Below are 19,180 nucleotides of genomic sequence, written 5' to 3' on the forward strand. Positions count from 1 at the left end.
CCTGGCTGTGTTTCTCCACTTCTATCTTTGGCTGTTGTGCGCATAAGACAAAGCTGCTTGTGTCAGCCACACAGAGTTGAGAAACACTGTGTTTGGATTGCAGGTGATGACTAGGTCTATTTGAGTCCCATCATGTTTAAATAAAGCTGCAATATAGAAGCACTAGCAGCTGGTTTAAAACTGCGGTGAAACAAGAGTCCCATCTGTCCTAACGTTCTTCTGTTTCTAAACAAAGCTCTCTGTCTATATTCATGATTGCACCTAACCGGAGTCCTACATTCAAAACAGTTCCAACACTAAACGATCTGTGGCCCATTGCATTAAGCATTTAAATACAAATCCCCCTTAAATTATACACCAAGACTCCTTCAGGATAACCTTAAGTTTGACCTTATTTAAGCAGAACCATTTTTGCTGCAACAGGCCAAAGGAAAAGGACCCAACATGTCAGTTCTTAATAGCACACCATTTTGTTGCTAGGGAGAATTGAAGTAAAGCCAAAACAAGATAGGCCTATCCGACTGGTTCCAACACTGATTGTGTCCTAAATGGACAGACAATCACACTGTTGTCATTGGCTCCACACAAACAATGTGCCATGAGTAACAGATCATTGTTCTCCACAGACAAACATGACAAAAATGTCACCGGTCATCACTAGGTGCTCAATTACATACTTCTATATCCGTATGTACCTGACGGACTGCAAGAGAAACAGAACATATTCTATCAGTACTTAATCAAGCCAGCATAATTCTTCCACAATCTTGGAATGATTCAGAGAGAGTCTGTACTTCCACCCGGCAAATATCGAGGAAGAGGAAGAGTTGAATCCAAAAGTATATTTGGGAATTTCAATTTCTGCTCTGCAGCAAAGCTCGCCGTCTCCCAGACAGTGCATGTTAACACGATGGAGAACGGTTAGCACTTAGCATAAGTAGATGGAATGACCAGCAGACAAATAGACAATGCCTGAGACTCTTTTTTTCATATTGCGGCCCTATGCTCAATGTGTGCGTTTACAGCCAAGTGGACGGCTATGCATGTAATGTGCATAAGCAATTGCACGACTATATTGCTTAATTGTAGAATTAAGTAATTGTGTGTGTGTGTGTGTGTGTGTGTGTGTGTGTGTGTGTGTGTGTGTGTGTGTTGAGAGAGAGAGAGAGAGAGAGAGAGAGAGAGAGAGAGAGAGAGAGAGAGAGAGAGAGAGAGAGAGAAGGCTTTGCATGTTTTTGTGCATTATGAAAACAAAGAAAGACTGAAGGCATACTGTATATACAGTATATTTCCTAGTACACGTCATACTTCTGTCTGTATAGTATGTTTTCTAACACTCCTTCTTGTTCTAAATATAAATAACAGTCATTAGAGCGAAAAGCCAAAACACACCTAGTTCAACCAGTCTGAAATAATTTCAGAATGATAAACAGAACATCTCTTGAGCGGAAAATAGTGGAATCTTAACTGCGATTTTCCAACACATTTTCAAATATTTCCAAACATTTCCAAAAGTAGCAGATCAACAAGCTCACAATGTTCCAAGATGCAACCCATTGTGAACTTGCGGAACAGCATTTATCTGTTTAATGTGTTTGAGTACAATATAACCGTAAAGAGGTTATATTGGTTGAAATGACATCTGAAAGCCAAGCAAAGCACACCTGGAACGAACATTGCTGGCAAACAATTAGAAACTCTTCTCTTGACCCAGTGGTTCTCAAAGTGGGGCCCGGGGACCCCCAGGGGGTCGTCTGCAAAGCTAGTTAATATACTGTAGAATCAAAATAATGTATCCACTTAAACCACATCTCCAAAGTTGAAAATATTGGATTATGTTGATAACTCAAATCATGTACAGTTACGGGGGTTCCTTTGTAGCCCAAAATATATTCATATGGGGGTTTGTCGTCTAATACACATTTGGGGGTCCTTTGTTGAGAACCACTGATTCAACTTACTTGCATATAGCAGTTGGTTGGGAGCTCATTGCGGCAGCACAGCCAGATAACGTCAAGTAAATAAAATAGTCATTACAAAATGACATTGAAACACGTTCCTTGATTGTCATAACTTCCTGGAATTGAAATGTACTTCCTTAACCCATAAAACAGCACCCGTCAACTAGTCCAAGGAGATTAAAACAAACCAAGCATACCATTTTTTCCTTATCATTACCCAATTTGAGGTATTGTGAGGTCGCCCGACCTCAGTAGCCGACTGGACAAAAGCTCCACTTCTTTTTGAGGTCGGTTGTAATGCCAAACGGAGGGGCTGTGTCAGCCAGAACTGAGTTCTTATTGTTTCAAGAGAAGCCAAACCGATATCCCACATTGCAAAGGGAAAGCATTTCCCTCCTAAGATGCTGGTTGTCTTGAGCAACCTAAAGAGTTTACGTTCCGGTACACGTAATCACCCCGCAGAGTCGAAGCAAAGGCGTGAAAGAATAATTCAAGCGTTCCTGTATGACATACTGTATATTTCGCCTGTCCTGTCCCCAATGTCTGTAAATAAAAGTTGAAATTGAACTTAAGCTTAGTTCGTTCTGACACAAGAATCATTTCCGAAGGGCTGGAGTCTCAGTGAGTGGTTTCATCTCTCTCAGCTAAAGGGTCCTTGACCTGAAAAACATTCAAGTACCCTGGTGTAGACTAATCACCATTCTTTGAGGACGGAATCCATTCTGAACAGCAACCACCACAACACGCCGCAACTCCACAAGGTCATGTTGTTGGTGTAGTTTCAGTTCAGAGATCACTGTCTGTCACACAATCATTTATTATTGATGGACGAGTGATTATTCTAGGCTGCAGTTGAAACTGATGAGCGAAGGGCGCCATGGATAACTGGAGCAGCTGTAGTTTTTTAGTATGTCAGCGGGAGTGAAAACAGATTATTTTTGGGGCCTCTTGAATGTTGGAATAGTTTCTTGCAAAAGGTGGAGTATTAATATAGATATGTTGGAGGTCGTGGTCAGATCTCGGGTGATCTATCGGCGCTGTTCACGAAAGCATCTTGTTTAAACTTGATGGATATTAAGTTGTCTTCTCTAAATATCATTCAGGGGTTGTTTAGCGCTGTGTCCATGGAGTACAGTACCGTATGTAGGGGCGCCATGAAAAATATATTTTGGTCATATACTGCACATCCAAATGCACTTGTATTCAAAGCTAAAGATATAAACATTTGAGACTTCTTGGACCTTATGGAGTATTACAGTAGGTCTAACAGGTAGATCTGTGAAATGGACGGAATTGGACGTTGGAACGATGGGGTTCTGACGTTTGAATGGATTCTCTCCACCATTCTTCCAGGAGAGTGGAGTAGGACAGTGGTTCTCAAAGTGGATTCCAGGGTCTCTGTGGGTTCCTTTAAAGGGGTCTAAATTGAACCATACAAGCCTGTAACTCTGACAGCGTACAAATGGAACCAAAATGAACACGCTAGGGTTCATTTGGTTCCATTTGTACACTGTCAGAGTTAAGGGGAGACCTTGAAGTGTGAAAGTCTGAGAAACACTGGGATAGGAGACGGTTATGGTGTACTGGTTTAACTGGTGTCCGGTAGGTTATTGTGTACTGGTTTTAACTGGTGTCCGGTAGGTCATGGGGTGCTGGCCGGGGAACTTCTGAGGCTGTTGAGCGCTGCGTGGATCCTGAAGTGGAGCCTGGACTCCATGGAATAATCTTTGTAGTTCGTCCTGAAGGAAAAGCACACAGACAAACAATAAACCATTTAACACTATAAAACCGTTATGTAATGATACAAGCACTTTGAAGTACTAAATAGGAAAGAGAGGTTGCACATCAGCAATGGGTTTTCTCAATGGAGTGCTAGACCCAAAGTCTAGTATACATAAAAAGTAGGAATTAAAAAAACAAAAACAAAAGGTAGCACATCCAAAACCAATGGAGGACAAAGTACTCATATTTACACTTTGAAGTATTGTTGTTTATATAATGTAAAACAAACCTGCCTTGACTTACTACTAGTAGGGATGGAGCTCGTTACTTTTTATTGATTATGAGCACCTTATGGTTACCCTTATGTGGCAGTTATAATCGTGTTAACAGAATAAAATCACTACTTACTTGGCGTTCTCTATGTAAGTGGCTGCCTTGGTGACGTCTCCCTGCTGTTTGTAGAGTAAACCCAACTCGTACAGAGTGAAGGGGACCAGGTAATGATCGTACCTGATACGGCGCTCACTACATGCAAGCACACACACACACACACACACACACACACACACACACACACACACACACACACACACACACACACACACACACACAGATATGAGATAAAAAACAATCTTATCTATACTATAATTTTGCGAATGTCTGAGTGAGTGAGTGAGTGAGTGTCTGTCTGTCTGTCTGTCTGTCTCAGCGTTTCTCCTCGGTGGCTGGAGCAATTGATCTGAAATCGCATCACCATCAGCATATGAACACACCTGACATAACTGTGAAGCCCGTTTGTCACTTTCACAAATCGTATGCTGTATAATAGCATTTTTATGGTGTATCTATATCTATTTAGCCTACAGTACCTTTTGTGACCACACATGTTAAGGGAGGGGCGCTGTTGTTCAGGCCATGCACAATCACACACAAACCCACACACACACACACACACACACACACACACACACGGGGGGGGGGGGGGGTTCTGGCCCTGTTACAGATGTTGTCCAAATCATGCAGATCGGTACACAGTATCTCTGTAGCCGTTAAATGGAACGGGTATTTCTTACATTGATGCTCCTACATACAGGGGTTAAAGCAAAAAAAAATCCCGAGACGGAAATGTATTCCCCCCCCCCCCCCGCGCTTGAAAAGCGTCTTTTTTATCGTTGCTGCCATGCTGCCATTTAACAGATACAACAGAAACAGGCTCCTGGTTCTCTCACCGTTTGACACGGTGACACCAGGACCTGAATGGCTTTCCCGTCAACCTTTTCATCCAGCCAAGCCCACCTCAATTTGTTTTTGACCGCACTGAGCACATCCGAGCCTTATTGTCGCTGCCTCCGCCCAGAACTCATGTGCAATTCCAAATAACGCGTCGCTGACTGAACCTATGCCACACGTGGGTAATGTTATGAGCGAAACACTGCGATGCAGTGGAGAAATCTCCGCCTATTGCCATGAACAGTGAACACCAATCATTCATGATACGTTGCTAATCGGTACCAATGAAACACCACCCCGAAGTATTTCATTAGCATCTGTATGGATCACTTTTGTGAGTGACAAATAAATCCCCTCGAATCTCTGATTTGCAAACATAACAAGTGTTCCGTTGCTTATTTTAATGCAGAGAACGTAAGCAAACCATAGACTGTAGAAAGCAAACGCGTATTGTCAATTACTGCTGCCCCCTGTAAACACATATTTAGATAGTATAGCCTACCTGCTGTTTACATGTAAAACTCCACTCATCTTTTGACACTGCCATCCATACATTACAGAGAGCGACGTCTCATTCCTTTGCAGCATCCAGCTATTGGAATTCAGCGTAGGTCCAAAAAGTTTAACAAACTTCCAAACGGTGTACATCGTTTAAGCCACAGGAGCACTGTTTTCTATCATAAATATGAACTTTAGCCAAACTATTGCGGGTAATCCAAGTGATGTTTTGTTTATCCAACAGCATGCATCGTCGCAGTTAGCTTACAGCAGCAACAAGTAGCTAGAGGCATTTCCTCTCAGTGTAGGGCGGATTTCAAAATAAGAGCCTAGCGTAATCTGATCAAGTCAAGTCAAGTCACGTCAACTGGTTTTATTTTGAAGTCTACTTACAGGAAATAGTTGGTCTAAATTAGAACTACATGACACACCAGCAAGTCTACGCACCACAGTAGTAACTGATGCTATTATAATTAGCGCAGACGGTTAAGCTTTTTTTCTTTTTTTCCGAATCTTCTCTGATCTCATAAATAGCCCCTAGGGAATCCTCAAGACGGAAATCCGTCCCCAGGACGGAGAACTTTAACCCCTGTACATATTAGCATGCAAGCACCAGTTAAAGTTACTTTCCATCCCTCATATACTGTGTGCACAGTGCACATCCCATAATCCACACACTGCACATCATTTCGGAGCTCATATCTTTGAACGGGTAAGGGCTAGTATTTTTAACAACTAAAACCCCAAGCATCCTTATTGAGGGGAAAGCTTTTGCAGAAAATAGCAGATCAACAAGCGTGCGTGCGTGCGTGCGTGATAGTTACCTGGAGAGCACTTGTGTGAAACACAGCTCGGCCTGCAGGAGTCTCCCCAGATGTTTGAGACAGAGACCTTTCAACATCTGGACCAAACAGCTGTCATCTGCATGCACCTCTGATGGATCTGAGAGCGAGCGATAGAGAGAGATAGATTCTTGTGTCATGATGCCACCAGGTGTAAAATCAGTCATTACGACGCCATCAAGGCCTGCCAAAATACATTTTCGTCAACAAAATCAATAGGTTTAGTCAACTAAAATCTTATGATATTTAGTCGACTAAAACAAGACTAAAACTAAAATACATATTATTAAAGAAAAAAAAAAACACAGTATGACTGAAACAAAATTGAAGTCAAAATGAACACAGGCTAGTAGTAGCAACTAGTGAAAATAGCCGATCTATAAGCACACAACGCCTCGCGATGCGAGGCGTTGTGTGCTTGTAGATCGGCTATTTTCACTAGTTTTGTGCGACAGTCTTCTATGATGAGGCAGTTACGAAATAAATTACAAATTTGAAACTTGGAGATACGAGGTTTCTGCCCGACAGTGACGATATGCTGTCAAAATTAACACTGTGTTGTTGTAGTAGTAGTAGTAGTAGTAGTAGTAGTAGTAGTAGTAGTACTAGTACTAACTGGGGTCATTGCGTAGCATTTCCTCAGCTTTCTCTATAGTGATGAGGAGAGCTTCAGTAGCGTCTGCATTCTTCCCAACGATGGAGATACCGTTCCATACATACATCATCTCCTAGAGACAGAAACAGTGGTGGGAAAAGTACTCACATTTAGTAAAAGTATCAATACTGCAATATAGAAATACTCTGTTACAAGTAAAAGTCCGGAATTCAAAATGTACTTGAGTAAAAGTATGAAAGTGTTGGCATCAAAATGTATTTAAAGTACCAAAAATACGTTTGAAACTAGCAGATCTACAAGCTCACAATGTGTCGCGCTGCCACGCATTGTGAGCTTGTAGATCGGCTATTTTCAAATAAAATAGCCTAGGTATAAAATAGGGCTTAAGTGTTTCATGTATGTTTTATAATATTATTATTTATATCTGCAAAGTAACTGGTAACTTAAGTTGTACATGTAGCGGAGTAAAAGTACAATATGTGGATCTGAGTGTAGTGGAGTAGAAGTAAAAGTAGGCTATTGGAAATACTATATTATATATTATTATAATAATATTGGCGCTTTGGCTACAATTGTGTTCGGACACTTTATTGTCTCTTGAATGCTATCATTTAGAAATAAGACTGAGACATCATATAAATCTGCAACTTTCCAGGATGCACGATTGCACGGCATGCTCATTTTGGTGGCAGCCTGGAGACACGTTGAGAGGTTCGGAAAAATGCAGACAGAGGCAGCCTGCTAGGTGATATAGGAGAAAGAAAGGACCCGAGAACAAAAGCAAAAGATAACCCCAACCCCCTCCCCAACCAGGCAGGTCTAGACAGGTTTCTTTTGCCTGCAGTAATGTTGGATTTGTGTAAAAAAAGCATTGGCTGCCATAGCATCCCAAATCATCACTGACTGCGGATTGTTTTGTTTTAAGTGGTCTTGGGTAATATTGTGATAATTTATTTTTTATATTTCACTGCATATGCAATGTATCTAGAATATATGAGAGTTATTTATTTTTACCGAATTACGGAAAATAATGAACTTTTCCACATTATTATAATTCAATTTTTTTGAAACAAAGCTGTACATGTGTGTTGTATCTCACCAGTGCAGGTATGACTAGTTTAACAGGGTTGGCTGAGTTGTATCTTCTAGCCTTCCGGATGGCAAATTTCTCAGTTGGGATGGACTTCCCCGCCAGACGCTGTTTCAATCCCTCTACCTGCCTACACACACACACACACACACACGCGCGCGCGCACACACACGCACGCACGCACGCACGCACACGCACACGCACACACACACATAAAGACATAAACATGAAGTTAGTATCTACTAAAAAACAGAAAAGACATTTCTGAAACAAACGTGCTCCAAACACAACTACAGTTTTCATTCCATCCTATTTAAACGTGACTCACATCAAATTCACACCAGCAGTGGTAGCCATTCCTTCCTCAAACTCCCCTCATATATTTTAAAACATATTTCCATGAACGGAAATGCCAGCATCCGTTTCTCGGATTTCGGGAGGTGTAGTTCCAGACTCTATATAGCATTGGGAGAATAGTGGAATAGTCGTCTGGCTACGCGAGACTACAGTGTCACCTCCTATTCATCCTCTCATGATCCAGAGTTACCTGAAACACAACGGTTGCTGTACCACTCTGGGTCCAGGGTCAGTTTACCTGAACAGCTCCACCAGGTTCTCTCCGGTTTCCGCCACTTCTTCTTCTGACATCATGCTGAGGATAGCTGCCTTCTGGTACACATAGATCGCCTGGACGTGCACATAGACAGAGAGACAAGCGGACAGACAGGTTAGAAACACAGCCAGACACAGAGACAGGGAGACACAAAGGCAGACAAACAGGTGGACACAGAGAGAAGAGATAGACAGAAAGGGATATATATGAAGTTAATTACTGTGACTGGGTATAATGCTTTAGGACAGTGTTTCTCAAATGGGGGTACGCAAGAAAATGCCCCCAAAAAGAAAAATATAATTAGGATGGAGAAAAAACATGAACACATGATAGTAGCTAACCAAAATGACATGGTACCAGGCAACTGGGATGTACTTGAAAGTTGGCATTGTTTTAAACTCTTTCACTCCATTTCTTATTTGTGATTTTATATTCTTGAAACGGGGGTTATATCATAGCATCATATAGGCCTATACCACTATTAATGGTTTTAATGGAAGTTTTATGAGCAAAATGTTGTGGGGTAAGGGGGTACTCGGATCAGTGAAAGGGGGTAGCAAGCCAAAAAAGATTGAGAAACACTGCTTTAGGACACAAGGGGGGCGGCATTGGTCATTTTACGTCTTTTTACAGATTATATTTATTAAAGTAAGCTTTCAAATGGTGTGTCATTGATTGGAAGACATACTTATATATCATACAAACGGTATTTTCTATATTACAAGTCACAAGCATTACTCCACTCATGACTTCTCCCTCAACTGGCTCAACATGGCTCCATTGTCACCCACTCCAACCAAGTCTGAACCTTAGGGTTTCATCCTGGAGCCCACCTTCTCCTTCCAGTCCTATGTCAACCAGATCACTAAAACTGCCTTTTCCTTGGTCCCAGCCTATCACACCACTGCTGCTGAGACACTCAGTAGTTGCGTTTCCATAAAAGCTTTTTTGAAAATAGGAAGCGAATTGTCTGAAATTTGAAAAAAGACAAAGCTAATTTAGCCTGTTTCCATCCACTGTTGAAATGCGATTCTTGGGAGACCTCTGCGTCTGGAAGGTGGCCGAACTGCAAGCTCACAACGCGTTGCGGATGCGAGGTGCTGTGAGCTTGTAGATCGGACACTTTTGGCACGCAACACGGTGTGTCTACGAATTGTTAGCCAGGATTTACTTGGGTGATTTGACGGACGAGGCTTGCACTACACAGTGCACACAACAGCGCCGTAAAATAAACATCCGATGCAAGGTACAGTAGTAGGGAACACGGCGCCAACAGGTTAGTAGCTCCCTTAGGCCAAATCGATATCATGCAAGTTCAATGTATTTTAATTGAAACCCTATTCGCTTAGTGTTTCCATTTCCCTTTTGCGCATTTCGTTTTTTTGATTAAGCCCCAAAATCCACCTCCTCCAAGCGCATACACGTTTTTTTGAATTTTGAAGTGTTTCCATAAAAAGATTTATGCGCAAAAGCCTTAATGCGAAAAAAAAACAGCTTTATGGAAACGCCACTATTCATGCCTTCACCACATCCAGACTCGACTACTGCAATAGCCTCCTATATACGGTGTCACCACCAAGGTTCTCAAGAAACTACTGCCGTCCGCCTGTTCACCAGAACCCGATCCAGGGACATCAATCACACCAGTCCTCTGTGACCTCCACTGGCTCCCAGTCAAGCACAGAATAGATTTCAAGATACTGATCACCACCTACGAGGCCCTGATGCCAACCTCCTGGACATCCCCAGGACAAAGAAACCAACCTGGGGACTGGGGTGACAGGGCCTTCTCGGTGGTCGGTGTAACCTTTTAACATTTCTTCCCCATAATAAAGTTGTTTTTATTCTGTTGTGTGACTTTGAGTACCTAGAAAAGTGCTACATAAATTGTGTGTTGTATTGTTACTATTATTATCATTATCTTCTTAAAACTATAGCACGAACTCAAGGACGATCCAAGGAGGGTCCAAACGAAACTTACAAGACGTTGGCGTCGAAATATCAACGCCAGAGTGAAAGTGGTTAATGGGTGCGTGTGTGTGTGTGTGTGTGTGTGTGTGTTCGGGCATTAACGAAAAAGTCAACAAGTCGACTCAGTTGACTTGATTACACAAGTCGACTCCCACCAGAGAAAGTCGAAAGTCGAAGTTTAAAAAAAAAAAGAACAACGCCTCGCAATGCGAGGCGTTGTGAGCATGCCTTAGTGTGTGTGTGTGTGTGTGTGTGTGTGTGTGCGCGCGTGTTACCTTGGACCACCTGCTCTCCTTACACAGTAGGTCAGCAAAGCGGTAGGCCTCCATCCAGTTCTGCTGGTAGGAGTGGCACCACATCAGCTCCCAGTAACACAGGTGGTGGATCTGTCTCCACTCCTGCTGGGAGCTGATGCACTCCTCGTACCTGGACCTGGCCTGCATTCACAAAACACACCAATGAAACATATTCACATGTCGTTAGATTCACAAACTCATACATGACCTGGCCTGCATTCACAAAACACATCAATGAAACATATTCATATGTCGTTAGATTCACAAACTCATAAACGACCTGGCCTGCCCTGCATTCACAAAATATATCAATTAACCCATTTAGAACGGGTACACATTATTGTGTATCATTATTTTATGCTTTAACTTTGCAGATATACACAGCGCGGCACAGAGTGGAGCTTGTAGATCTGCTATTTTTGAAAAATCGTGAAAATTAGAATTTTGACCCAATTCTATAAGTGTCTTTTGAATCCTTCTAAGGTTTTTTTTAAAAACCTAGATGTTATTATGTCAGCAATCTGGCTAGCCATCGTCAAAGAAAAGGTCCTCCTTTTCACTTAAATGGAGCTCAGTTAGTCTGTTCTTGAGAGACTACTATGACAGTGGTTCTCAAACCTTTTCATATGAAGGACCCCCAAAATGATATGTATTTGGCCACGGACCCCCATCTCAAAATATCTAGTTCCAGGGACCACCCAGAAGCAACAATTGAGTTAGAAACGTTCGCTTTGAAAATACATATATTCAAAGATTTGCACACGTATTCACAACTTTTTCAAAAATAGCAGCTCTACAAGCTTGCAGCACGGCACTCGGTGCCGCGCTGTGAGCTTGTATATCTGCTATTTTTCACAGGTTAAAGCATTCAATAATTCTAGGCCTAACATATTCACATGTCGTTAGATTCACAAACTCATACACGACCTGGCCTGCATTCCTAAAACACATCAAATAAACATATAAAACATCGGATAAATAAACTCATACATACATGATTTCATAAAACATGAATTTAACACATTAATATGACATTAGATGAATACAATGATTCACTCCTCATTATGTAACTGAGATTGTTACTGTCACATGTTACTGTTGATTGTAGTATGTTGTTCAGATTTGCACCGTTTGTGTGTGTTTTGCCCATGGACCCCCTTGAAAACGAGACGAGGCATCTCAAGGGGTTTATCCTCGAATTAAATGTTGAAATAAAAATAAAAATCACACCAGTGTGAACTGAGCGGTGGTTTACCCACCAACCCCCCCCCCCCCCCCCTTCCCCCCTGTGTGTGTGTGTGTGTGTGTGTGTGTGCCTGGTCTGGCCTGGCCTGAAAACAGCGCCCCTCCCTTAACATGTGTGGTCAGAAAAGGTACTACACCACAGGCTTGAGGCTACATACGGATAGCCTAGTAAACTGACTCCTCCCATCTTCAGTTCGAATCGAATGAAGGCAGGAAGGGAGACTGGTTTACGAGGCTAACATACGGACGCACCCACAGATATAAAGAGCTAGATGCCTCGTTCGCCTCTGCAGTTAATTGGAGCGATGTGCAAAAGTTCTAGCCCGGACTTCCTGGAAAAACCAAGGGAACGCTGTCAGTCAAAGTGACTACTGGCCAATCACAGTGTGTCTTTTCCGTGACTTATCCAAGGACCACAAATCATTTCAACAGAGCCAGTTCCGATGTTGCGCTGCTCAGCTGTTCTTACAGGCTGCATACGTAAAGACCAGCCCCCACCTGCCTCTGATTGGCTTACCGACTTCCGTATGTGTGACGCACGCGGAAGCAATGAACACGGAAGTGACGAAGATTCCCTTGGTTGCTAGATGCATACGCCCCCTAGCCGAAGGAGGCGTCTAGCTTTATATGTCTGTGGACGCACCCACCCACATACACACATACGGACGCACCCACCCACATACACACCCACTCTACACACACGGCCACGTATAGGAGCGGCGTGACCACCGCTCAAAAAATACCTAGAGTCTGGCCTGCATTCATAAAACATTACGTCTCTGTCAGGTGGAAACCTCATTATGTCCAAAACTTTGGAATTTTTCAGGATTCAAATTGAAAAGTAGCAGATCTACAAGCTCGAGCTCGCAGATCTTTTAGCTTTTGATGCTTTGGCGTGATGCAGCAGTATGATCGAGGGACGAGGGCATTAATTAATTTATGACAAAACACAAAAAGTTAGAAAAGGGGGATGAAGAGGTTTCTGCCCGACAGCAACGACGTGCATTAAACACGTCAGTCTCAGTCAGTGTTCTCCTCCGTCTGTACAGACTGTATCCATTAATATCCACTGACAGCCATATCGAGACAACTCAATACTGGGATGGTTCAGCGCACTGAATACATCTGGCACAGTTTCACCTAAAATCAATTAACTCATGTCATGTGTTCCATTGCACTGTGCACAGTGCTGGTGAGGTGTGAGATCCCAGTGGGCTTGTAGAACTGCTATTCTCACTAGTTTGGGTCCCCGGGGAGACGTCAAATTCATGTGGTTAATGAAGTGAATAATGAAAGGTAGGCAGTGGTGTACTGTACTTAAGTACAATTTTGAGGTAATTGTACTTTACTTGAGTATTTCCAACTTCCAATACTTTTACTTTCTACTCCACTACATCTCGGATCCAAATATTGAACTTTTACTCCACTACATTTATTTGGAAACTTTAGTTACTAGTTACTTTGCAGATATACATTTTAATATTATAAAAAATACATTAACCAATTTAGCTCTATTTTATACCTTGGCTATTTGAAGATAGCCAATCTACAAGCTCACGTGTCACGATGCGACACGTTGTGAGCTTGTAGATCTGCTATTTTCAAACATTTTGTACTTTTACTTTTGGTACTTTTAGTACATTTTGATGCCAATACTTTCGTACTTTTACTCAAGTACAATTTGAATTCTGGGCTTTTACTCAAGTAAGGGTGCCCTCACACCAAAATACCTAGAGTGGAATCCGCCAATGCATTTCAATGAGAATGGAGCGTTTTTTTGCCAGTAGAGGATTTCTGCAAAAAACGCTCTATTCTCATTTAAATGCATTGGCGGATTCCACTCTAGGTATTTTGGTGTGAGGGCACCCTAACAGGGTATTTCTACATTGCAGTATTGATACTTTTTCTCAAGTGAAAAAATGTGAGTACTTTATCCACCACTGAAGGTAGGCAAGGCACAGTATTTATCATCCTGGAACCTGTTAACAGAGCCTGCACGGAAATCCAAAAAAGCAATCATGGGGAATGGTGACATCTGTGGTGCTCATCCTGTTTTTGTTTTTATGGCTGGAAGAGGCTAGCCATCTATATGAGGGTCTGCCTGTCTGTCTGTCTGCGTCTTTTTTTTTCTGTCCGGAGCTAATGTGGCGAACCGCATCAGTGCCAGATTTCTTGAGCACACTGCCAGTAGGCTGACTTAATACCTTCATACAAACATATCGTCTCTGTGGGGTGGAAACTTCACGTGTCCAAAACTGATACTTTCCAGGATTCAAAGTAAAAGAATTAGCAAAAAGTAGCAGATCTGCAAGCTCAAAACGCATCGTGAACGCTTAGTATGATCAAGTTGGCTATATTCATTTAGTTCAAATATGTAGATAGGAGGTTTCTGCCCGACAGCAGCGATATGTTTAATTATACATTTTCGTAATCATTTCAGTAACATATTTCACTATGTGGCTCAGGGGTAGAGTGGTAACCGGAAGGTTCTCAGTTCGATCCCGGGCTCACCCAGACCCAGCAAGACACTGAACCCCTAATTGCTCCTGATGTAATGCACAATCATTGTAAAACGCCTTGGATAAATGCACCATTTACTATTGTTCAGAAACAGAGCCTATTACTATTGCCTTCACAAAGTGCTTTTCTGACCATTGAGACGCACGTCAAGTTTAATCACATTTATGAGTTGAGGATGAAGATCTTTTGCTTAAATCTGACACTCTCTGGTCTAAACAATGAGCAAACGCTGTGTCACTGACCTTCTCAAAGTCTCCTTTGAGTGCTGCAATGCGAGCGGAGTAGAAGAGGATGATGGAGCCCTGAAAGCACGCGCGCGCACACGCACACACACACACACACACACACACACACACACACACACACACACACACACACACAATAAATTATAGTCAATCATTCTTGAAAAGGTGACTCTATAGTGGTAGCTCTAAAGCAGCTTGAAAGTGAGTCCCGGGTTCGATTCCTGTCCTGAGCCCGGACCTGACTCTCTCCCGTTCCCTGTCAATCTGTTCTGTACTATCAAAATAAACGAGTGGAGGGACTGGCTCCTGCTGTACACTGTATTGCCAGTACTTATTGGCCTATAAATGAACATTTATAGGCCAATAAGTACGCTAGAAATGTCTTTCTAGTGTTTAAAATCAAATGTACATGTGCAATGCTCTGGAAGCCTCTCCATCACTGTAAAGGGTTTTACGTGTATATTGATCATGACATAGGTATCCAAGCGTTTGCTTATAGGGAGTTAGGGTGAGTTTACTAGTTCGGACCTCTTCTACTCCTGACATGACAAGACTGCTTAACTGAATGTTGAGAGGCCCTCATTTATCATTAGTCATTATTTGAATAGCCAGCATTTAAAATGATCTGTTGCTCATATGTTATAATCTGAAGTTGCACGGTCAATGACTTGCCATTAATGAATTCAAAAGAATACAATAAACTATTACATTGGTAAACTGTATGCAACCTGTGGGAAATTGTAACAGTATATGGGGTTATATGTCATTATATAATAGTATAAACACAGCATATGGTTAATAAGGGTATAAATGTGTAGCTATACAGGGTTATGTAGGAGTATGTCTGTGTAACTCACATTGGAGTATTTATGTTGGTAATGTAGGGTAGTTGTATAACTCCAGTGGTGTAAAGAAACTAAAGTATTTTGAAATATTTGAAAATATAATATATACACCATTTGAAAATATCTTCAAGCTCACAATGCGTTGCATCGGGTCGGCTAATTCCAATAGTGTTTTTTTTTATACATTTTGAACTTGGGGACATACTGCACAATGAGTACTTTCACCTTTGGTACTTTAAGTGAATGTTGATGCCGATACCTTTGTACTTTTACTCAAGTACATTTCGAATACGGGACTTCTACTTGTAACAAGAGTACATCCACATTGGCAGTAATGATACTTTTACTTCATTAAAACAGGCGAGTAGCTCTTCCATCACTGCTATAACTCACGTTGGGGTATTTCTGTTGGTAGGGCTCCAGTAAAGCTTCGGCTTCCACCAGATCACCTTCTCCTGTACCTGGAGAGATAGAACAAATAAACATAACAATTAGAAAAGCCAACTCATAATTACAGTATTAGTGTGTGTGTGTGTGTGTGTGTGTGTGTGTGTGTGTGTGTGTGTGTGTGTGTGTGTGTGTGTGTGTGTGTGCACGTGCACGTGTGTTTACCCAGTATCAGTGCAATATAGGTTTGGTAGAACAGCAGTGTCAGAACACTGAGGATGGAGCGCAGACTGCCACCAGACGCTCCTTCTCTGAGCTGAGACAGACCGAAGTCCTACACACACACACACACACACACACACACACACACACACACACACACACACACACACACACACACACACACACACACACACAGTTAGTAGACTATAGTAACACAACATTGCAACCACTCTCTTATACCAGGGGAGAGAGACACACAGAGAGAGAGATAAGAGAGAGAGAGACAGGGAGAGAGACAGAGATATAAATAAGCCCTCATTTATCAAACTTGCGTCGACCAAAACATTGAAGTGAATTCATGTCAACGCAATTCTCTGCAATTCTTATCAGTCTGCCATCAGTTTGACATACTGTAAGCACAAAAGACGATCAAATCTCATACCAAGTCTCGGCTCATTTGCGCAAATGTTTTTCATCGTCGACTGGCGGCGCAGCTTACGTGAACCTGACAGGCATCAAAACATCTTATTCACTTCAAAATGTATAACACCTAATATTGAACCCTATGTATCATATCCCCAACATAAATAGGTATTTCCGAATTGTTTGCAATTAGTAGAGTTTGGTGACATGATTCCAAGCAATTAAATATCAGTCACCTATTTAAACAAGAGCTTTCCCAGTCATTCAGATTTCGACAATGGCAGATCTTGTTCTATTAAAAACTCAAGACCAATGGCATCTTTCCATGGAGAATGACGTCTCCCACTTTGGGAGGTAAGACACAATTTGGAACCTTTCTTGTGTGTTTCATGTGAGAAAGATTATCCTCCCCCTTGCGGAATACCTGGTAATCCTACTGGTCAAACGCTGCCAAATACGACCCAGGCTCAAGGTGGAACGCTGCGTTGTCGGGCTGCTTGGGTCAGCGGGGGCAGGGTTTGGACTCCACCGTACACCAGTTAAAACCCATTTAGGCCTAGAATTATTGAATGCTTTAACCGGTGAAAAATAGCAGATATACAAGCTCACAGCACGGCACCGAGTGCCGCGCTGCGAGCTTGTAGATCTGCTATTTTTGAGAAAGTCGTGAAAATGTGCGCAAATCTTTGAATATAATGTATTTTCAAAGCGAACGTTTGTAACTCAGATTTTGCTTCTGGGTGGTCCCTGGAACTAGATATTTTGAGATGGGGGTCGGTGGCCAAATCCATATCATTTTGGGGGCCCTTCACGTGAAAAGTTTTGAGAACCACTGACATAGTAGTCTCTCGAGAACAGACTAACTGAGCTCCATTTAAGTGAAAAGGACCTTTTCTTTGACGATGGCTGGCCAGATTGCTGACATAGAAACATAGGTTTTTCAAAAAATCTTAGAAGGATTCAAAAGACACTTATAGAATCGGGTCAAAATTCTAATTTTCATGATTTTTTAAAAATAGCAGATCTACAAGCTCGCAGCGCGGCACTCTAGTTTCTGACTCATTCTCTGTCATTCTGTGTCATTATTTAATTCTCATTCTCTCTCCCTCTGTCTCTCTCTCAGACTAAGATGAAACAGTTGGAGCAGGACGCCCATAAGGCTGCAGGACAAATCTTCCTGGTGACCAGCAGCACTCAGCTACGGACGGTGTGTGTGTATGTGTGTGTGTGTGCGTACGTACGTGCGTGCGTGCGTGTGTGTGTGATGTGATGTGATGATGCAGATTCATGCGCAGTACCATACACAGTGTGTTAATATACAGGGTGCATCATCATCATCATCATCATCATATGCTTGAACTATTTTTCAATAGTTCAAGCATAAAATAATAATACGCAAATTGTGTACCCGTTCTAAATGGGTTAAAGTGTTAGACATTATTTGGGCCTGTGGGGTTTTGCAAATGCTAAAATAATGGGGTGCCAGTGGATTCTCTGACGCAGCCATGGGGGCCCTGGACAGCAATGCTACAATGTTCTAATCGGGGACTGTATGACGGAGAGAGGACGGGACTTCGGTTGTTTCATCGGATTGGATAAAGATTGGTATCCCAACCTGAAAAAGCACTTTCTGACTGTTCACTAAAGTGCTGGTGAGACATGGAGACACCTGTTACTGAACAGACACTCTCGGAATGATTGCTATTAGAGTAAAGAGCAAATTAGCACTTATTTCAACAAAAATATACCAGTAAGACTCCCTAATCGGTAGATAAGCGACTGTCATGTCACATACACAAACTTTAGAAGGCAATCGTAGAGAATCAGGAGGGAATATGGGAAATGGGACAGATCCATGTTGATGACATGACTTTATATCACTCACTGCAATGACTTATCTATTTCCATGTCAAGGTTTCTCTTTTTAGCCATATTTCACTTCCTCACGTTGTAAAATCGAGGTGTGATAGGCCTCTGAAACAAGACTATTTAAGGCCACGATATTTAACGGATCATTTTCAGCCACTACACTGATCAACACCCGACCATTCGTACGCTGGTATTGGCAGGATACGACAGTTTCATCGTCGTTCGATTGTTCCTGCGGTTTCTGCGTTGGACTGGTGAATGAGGGCCAGACAGACAAACAGACAGAAAGGTTTCTGGTGTTGGACTGGTGAATGAGGGCCAGACAGACAAACAGACAGAAAGGTTTCTGTGTTGGACTGGTGAATGAGGGCCAGACAGACAAACAGACAGAAAGAGACAGAGAAAGAGTACTGACCCTGTTTCCTGAGAATCCTATGAACTCCAACAACCTCAATATTCTCTGAGGAAGCAGAGATAGCATCTGAGAGAGAGAGAGAGAGAGAGAGAGAGAGAGAGAGAGAGAGAGAGAGAGAGAGAGAGAGAGAGAGAGAGAGAGAGAGAGAGGTTTTAAAACATTTTGGGGAC

At 42.2% G+C, this 19,180-nt stretch overlaps 1 protein-coding gene across 1 annotated transcript in view; it reads right to left on the reverse strand.

Annotated features, from left to right (window-relative positions):
* Positions 1 to 3,490: 3,490 nt before the first annotated feature.
* ttc39b (tetratricopeptide repeat domain 39B) overlaps positions 3,491 to 19,180 on the reverse strand; it is a 38,936-nt gene continuing 23,246 nt past the window's right edge. Inside the window, exons 9-19 of the mRNA XM_080741257.1 lie at positions 19,011 to 19,076; positions 16,307 to 16,415; positions 16,088 to 16,155; positions 14,847 to 14,906; positions 10,819 to 10,980; positions 8,555 to 8,646; positions 7,969 to 8,089; positions 6,870 to 6,981; positions 6,236 to 6,353; positions 4,092 to 4,208; positions 3,491 to 3,700 (exon numbers count right to left, since the gene is read on the reverse strand). Coding sequence (XP_080597383.1) covers positions 3,604 to 3,700; positions 4,092 to 4,208; positions 6,236 to 6,353; positions 6,870 to 6,981; positions 7,969 to 8,089; positions 8,555 to 8,646; positions 10,819 to 10,980; positions 14,847 to 14,906; positions 16,088 to 16,155; positions 16,307 to 16,415; positions 19,011 to 19,076 — 1,122 coding nt within the window. The 3' untranslated portion in view covers positions 3,491 to 3,603. The remainder of the gene's footprint in view (positions 3,701 to 4,091; positions 4,209 to 6,235; positions 6,354 to 6,869; positions 6,982 to 7,968; positions 8,090 to 8,554; positions 8,647 to 10,818; positions 10,981 to 14,846; positions 14,907 to 16,087; positions 16,156 to 16,306; positions 16,416 to 19,010; positions 19,077 to 19,180) is intronic.

The sequence above is a fragment of the Nannobrachium achirus genome, assembly GCF_963921795.1.
Source record: "Nannobrachium achirus genome assembly, chromosome: 14".
NCBI classification, from domain to species: Eukaryota; Metazoa; Chordata; class Actinopteri; order Myctophiformes; family Myctophidae; genus Nannobrachium; species Nannobrachium achirus.